This window comes from Prosopis cineraria, unplaced genomic scaffold (genome assembly GCF_029017545.1).
Source record: "Prosopis cineraria cultivar Desert tree isolate PC_DT_omini unplaced genomic scaffold, ASM2901754v1 PC917, whole genome shotgun sequence".
NCBI classification, from domain to species: Eukaryota; Viridiplantae; Streptophyta; class Magnoliopsida; order Fabales; family Fabaceae; genus Prosopis; species Prosopis cineraria.
The window spans coordinates 32,816-39,308 of record NW_026556242.1 but is presented as its reverse complement, the minus strand read 5'-3'; the positions used below and the strand labels follow the sequence as shown (position 1 = coordinate 39,308).

At 34.7% G+C, this 6,493-nt stretch overlaps 1 protein-coding gene across 1 annotated transcript; it reads right to left on the bottom strand.

Moving 5' to 3' along the window:
- Positions 1–4,519: 4,519 nt before the first annotated feature.
- Positions 4,520–6,159, bottom strand: LOC129298795 (uncharacterized). Its single transcript, XM_054937235.1, has 3 exons — positions 5,500–6,159; positions 5,227–5,412; positions 4,520–5,132 (listed from the first exon to the last, which is right to left on the bottom strand). Exons 1-3 carry the CDS (start codon positions 5,980–5,982, stop codon positions 4,848–4,850), a joined length of 954 nt encoding a protein of 317 aa, XP_054793210.1. The 5' UTR covers positions 5,983–6,159; the 3' UTR covers positions 4,520–4,847.
- Between the last annotated feature and the right edge of the window lie 334 nt (positions 6,160–6,493).

Below are 6,493 nucleotides of genomic sequence, written 5' to 3'. Positions count from 1 at the left end.
TTTTTTGTTAATAACTTTGTTATGTTCTCTGTTTTATTTTTCTAAACACTTGATTCTCTAGTAGGTGATTGATCTAGGCGAGGAATATGAGATCGGTGGAGTTATTCTAGAAGCTTTAGCTATGATTCTAGCAAGCGATCCCTGAATCTTTCTAACTAAAGTTTTTGAGGGTGATTACAAATTGATTTGACAGATATTTCTGGTATAAAATCCCTCGATGCTAAATGTGCATTCTCTTTCTTGTCTTTTCAGTTAAATTTTATTTGTGTTTTTACAGGAAGAATTTCAATTTGTCCTCTTTGATAAGTTTCCTTTCCCCCTTTTTTACAATCTAGAGAGATGAAAACTATGATGTGAAAAATATATAGAGGAGTGAGGTGAGTTCTTGTCCAAATATGAAATGTCCAATATAAAAAGAAGAGAAGATAACTTGAACCTGTGTCCTTCGATTCTATGAAATCGTAAATCATCGTACATTGAAGAACTTATTATGACAGCTAACCAAATATGGATATATCATTTCTGTGTGTGCTAATGGAGTTTAAAATCTTATTTCCAATATGAAAAACTTAATTATGACATTCCACTCTGTGCTCATAACCTAATGCTGCTCCATTCCATAGACTTGTCAATACAATTCTTCATATTTGGGAGGGTGGAGGAATTGTAGAGTGGTTCATCATGTTGGCATTAATTATACCATGTTTTGCAACTTCGTGATTAAGGTTTAAGGCAATATTGTTTTATTGATGAGAACCAATGGAACAACTTAATGCTCTAACAACAACTAACAATGGATTTTTTTTTTTTTTTTTAATGTTGGTCGTGGTTTCATTTAGAGCTGTCAATAGGGTAAGCCTGGCCCTAAAAGGCCGGCCCTTGAAGGGCCAAGGCCTAAACGGGCTAGCCTTAATAAGCCCTATTACATTTAGGGTTCTCTTTTATAAGACCTGGGCTAAAGGGCCGGCCCTCAGCCCTCAGGGCTAAAGGGCCGGCCCTCAGAGCCTCGTCCTATTTTTTTAAAATTATTTTTTAATTAAAAATTATAAAATATATTTATAATCATAAAAAAAATTATTATTCATAAAATTAATTTAAGAAAATAAATTTAAATCAATGTACACCACAACAATAAAGAAAACTATAACATTTAGGTCTAATATCAAATAGCAACATCAAAGTGAATATCAATAAAAATTAAACTTAGCTAATATTATCAGCTAAATCTTAATAAATAAATGAGGGATGGATGAATGCATTTAATATATTCATTTCTTTGTATGTATTTAATTTTTTATTTTTTATATTATAATTTTTAAAAAAAATAAAAGGGCCTAAAAGGCCAGGGCTGACCCTTTTATTTTGAGCCTAAAAGCAAAATAGAAGCCCGACCCTCAATTTTTCAGACCTAAAAGGGCCGGCCCTACGAGCTCGGCCCTAATTGACGGCTCTAGTTTTCACTGGTTTGTTGATATATTAGGTGGTCATCCCAGAATGTTATTTTTGTTTTGATCAATAAAGATAGGTAAGCAAATTAATCACTTATTTCCATTATTACTAATAATTTGTTTTTATTGGATACTACTAGGAGGACTTCAGATGTCAATTTTGTTGAAATGTGTAGTGATGTTGTTAAAGAAGAGGATATATCACCAATTTTTTGGTTTGTAAAAGTGGACCCTCTTCTCCTGCTTACTGTAATTCAAGCCCTATCTTTGCTTAATCTAGATTTGCATACTATGACATTCTTATTTAGTTTTTTAGATTCCTTTTGATGGATGAAGTTTTTTTAATTGAAGCTGTTTGACACTTCAACCAATGCAAGTGGAATATATGATTCAAAATATGCTTTGTTTGGATCAAAACACACTGACTTTCACTTCATTTGATCTTCTATTTTCAAGGTTTGATTTAGTCTCATTTTGGCTTACTCTTATTTGTGTGATTGCACAAATATGTTTAACTCATCAAAAAAGTTAGTAAATTTGTACTACTCCATCTTTATGGTTCACTTATCTTGACTTTTGAAGATCTTAGATATGCTTGCGCAGATCGCACAAATATTGATTTTGATGATATATGCTTATTTCATGACAGGAGCTTATTTACACATGCATGAGAGTGCTCATGTTGCAGCTTAGTCATATATTGATATCCATACCAAGTCGCATATATCATAATTCACATTTTTCTTGGTGAATCTTCAAGAAATCATTTCATATTTTATTGCTTATTATCTATGAGCTTTTTTCTTCACAAATCTATCCACGCATAAGCATGTTAATGAACAATTCTCACGTTCCACTGCCCATATCTATGAAGATATGTCTAGTTTGTAGTCTCTTCTTTATCTTTGAAGCTGAAAATCATATTTCTCAATTTTTTTATTCTCTTATTATATTGAGCGGCATGAAACTTTGTGAATCTACTTTTGGTCAAGTACTCATTATAGGTTATTGCATAGGATTGCCTGAATTGTTGAACAATTAGTGGCTCCAATAAGTCTAGGTGATTCTAATATTTGATCAACTTCTGTCTTCTGAAATTTTTATCTTGATACTGATGTCAACTTTTATGATTCAATATTTACTAAGAGAAACTATAGGACTTAATTCTTTAATAACAAATTTGAAGTTGCAAGGAAGCACTTTCACTCAACAAGAGGTTAGATTCTTGCTTATTTTGCCCTGTGAGATATGCTATTACTGAAAACTCCTATGCAAGTATTTTGTCTTTGATACAAACATCATAAATTTCTTTGCAGACATGTCTTTGCAAAAACAAGATTGCATAAATAGAACTCTTTTAATTTAATTTTCTTGTTCAGCACAATATTATACTTCTAGGTTCAGGGGTCGTGCTTGATTGTTGCACGTTACAGTTTGAAAAGGAAAAAGAAAATGATAGTCTTTGTTACTGGTTGCATTTTCAATGAGATCTGAAGCACTGTAAAATTGGGTACCTTGTCAGAAGTGTTCCAGATAATTTGAGTGATGCGATTCAAGTGAAACTTCAAAGAAATGATTCACATTGTTCTAATATATACGGCTAAAGTATATGCTTTGCAAACAATAAAAAATATTGATACATTTTTCATGGTTTTGATTTTTTTTTGATAGTAAATATAATAGTTTTATTATAAAAAATTAGTTGTATATTTATTATGGTGTTTCTTTAGTAAAAAAATTATGTATTTTTAGTTATAGCGATATAAGATATTAAATATATACATATATATATTTGGTGCTTGCTAATTTTTTTTTTTAAAAAGCAAGGGCGGGAGGTGGCATTCCTTCAAAGAAAGGCTACATTTACTCTCTTTTTATTTTTAATTAAAAAAACTATTAGAGGTAGTGTGTTACTGAAAGAATATCACCTCTTTCTTTTATTTTAAAAAAATAATTTAAGAGATGTTTTCTTGAATAAAAGTGCCAACATCTTGTAATGTTTCATTAAAAAATAATCCTAAAATTTTAGATAGCTTTGAAATTTGTATATTATAAACGTCACAAAATTAAAAATTTAAATGTCATCAAAGTCTTTTTCTCTGTAGTAATTCTCAATTAGCTAGGAGACACCAGATATTGTTTGGGTGACATTACAACCTTGAGCATATGTGGTAAGTCCGTTTCAAGCGTTGATATAAATCCACGTTGAGCGAAGCTCCTCGTCGACGTAACATCAACACTTATAACCAGAACATGTTTGATAATTGTCCTTAGGATAAAGAAAACGAGGCTCAGTGGAAATTAATCAAACTTACGTCGTATAGGTATTTTGACAGTTTGTTTTGTTTTACACTTACTCTAGGTAACCTCCTCTTAAGACGTTGATGTGTCGTGTCATGTGTATCACAAGAAAAGATAAATTTTAGAAGTTTACATAATTTTCTGTAGCTGCGGTCCAATGTATTGTTCCGCCATTTGCGTTGCTTAATCTTCTTTTGTTCTTAATTTTACCCACCAATTGAAATGGGACAAATAACTAGACTGTATACCTTTATGTTCAGGTAAGTTTTGGATTTTATTTTTCTTTTGGCCGTAAATTTAAAAATGAAATTTAACTTTAAATTTTATTAAAATTGAAATAAAACATATAAATATAAATTATTCAAAAAGAAAGACAAAGGTATACTTAGTCTTATATAATATATATACACACTCTTCTTCTATCAAATCAAAACAAATAAATTTAAAGTATTGACAATATTAATAATGGGAGCTTGTTATATAAGGAATAAATAATATATAAAATATTCAGATATTTTGATTTAATTAATTAGAAACAAATTAAGTATTTAAGTTTTGTCCTTATTTCAAATTAAATCTCAACAATATTATCTAGGTGATGAAACGGATTAATGATTCCAAATTTAAAAGAACTAAATCTACTATTAAACTACACACAAATATATGTATGCATGTATGTATTTGCCTAAATGCGTTATGTATGGATCTTTTACTACGGCTCAAAAATCAAAATCTACCACTTTTATTATAATGATCATATGAAGAAAGTATAAAGATTCTGTAGTCACTTCTTATTCATACTTATAAAAAAAAAAAGACGTACCACTTGCATCATCGGGGAAAAAGAAAACTAATGATGGGATAAGGCTAATTTCCCCAAAACGAAGAAGCTAATGCAAGAGACGAAAAAGTTTGGGTCAAAGAAAGGCGAAAGACAAAGAGACGAAAGAAGACAAAAAAAGAGGAAATAAAGCCAAGCCGGATTAGAGTAAAAAATAACGAAAGCACCCACCAAATGTAAATAAGCTGCCAGCAAAACCATGCAGAATCTGACAGAGAAGACTGATCACGGTTTCATTATTATTATCAGTATCACATTCACTGGTAACTACACTTGTTCTTCAACGAAATGCCTCTGTTCATCTTCTTCGGATCCATGTCCACCATACACTCCACCTTCTTGTAGAACTTGGGCTTCACCAGTTCCCCCAGCACCTTAGCCCTCCATCGAACCACGAACCTCAGTTTCAACGCTACACTCTCCGCCGGTGCACCCTTCACGCTGCTCAAGCTAGCTCCTCCGCCGTACAATGGGATCCCACTCCCTATCAGCGTCACTCTCATCGATCTCTGGCTTTTCCTCGACTGATAAAACTTCGCTATCTGCAAATCCAACTCAAACCTCACACCCAATCATTTAATAATCCTAAATTATTCTTTTAAAATTACAAAAGATGGGATTGCAAAGCACACGTACGGTGCCGGTGGCCAGAGTAAGCTGATAATAAGTGAGATCTAGAGGCGTAGAGGTCACGTGGACGCCGAAGAATGTAGCAGTGTTACGAAATGTGAGTTTCACTGAGGAATTCATGGACACCATGCTCGTCGGCACTCCTGACGCGTCCTCACCCGCTTGAATCACAAATTGATTGAACACTATACTCTGTCCAGCAAGAAAAATCAACAAGATTAATCAACGATCTCCAGAAATCAGAACCACAAGATTCAGGCTAGTTAGTTAATTTGGTACCTTCACTGAGATGGTTGGTTTCTGAGTTCGGCTGGCGCCCCATAGAATCAAAGAGAAGACGGAGAACAAGGCGATGAAACCAAGAACGAAAGCGAGGGAGTAGCATCGGCGACTGAGGCCGTTCTGGGAAGCGTCGTGAGGGTCGAGGAGGCCTTCTTCTTCGATGGCGTGGAACTGATCTTTCCAGGGCCTCCAAGTGCTTTTCCGGCGCGAGGCACTGGTCTTGCGGGAGCCGGAGAAGCGGGTGGAGGCAGACTCGCGGGAATGTGGGCCCAAGGAGGAGTTGGAGTGAGAGTGGGGCGGAGAGCCCAGTGGGCTCTGGAGCGGGCTTGAATGGAAAGAGTTGGTGGTCTTCTCGCCGTCCTGGGAAGAGTCGCGAGATGGGCTCTGAACGTAGTAAACGGGACGGCGAGGGGATGATCGGCCCGGCGACGACTGGCTCAGGCTGCTCACCTCAGAGTCGGTCTTGGCAAGCATTGACATTGTAAAAGAAAAGAGGAAGGTATGAAAATCTAGATTTGAGAAATGCTTAGATTGATGGGTGTGGAGAAGTCAAGATTAAGCGATATAGAATAAGAGAGCTACAGGGATTCTGATCTCTGAGTGTTTGTTTAGTGTTTACGAAGCATTAGTTTACGGGGGACGTAATTAATACGATACGCTGGCCGGAGCTTGTCCATTGTCAGAGATTGCATTATAATGTTATTTTGATCGTTTCTCTATCATGCAATAACAAAATAGGTCAACCAGAGAAGAAGAGAATCATTCATCATTTTTAACAACAATCTTTGGATTTACTGGCTCCACCGACGGGAATAAGTAATCTGGGCCCACATTTTTTACGTTATACTGCATGTCGTATGTACACTAAGTTACCATAGCTGTTTCAGGATATATCATTAATCATTTCTGCGAGGAAATATGCTGTCTCAGGACTCAATTTGTGAATATATTGGCAGCTTGAATGAATAAAAAGTTTGTGTCATGTGTGTGT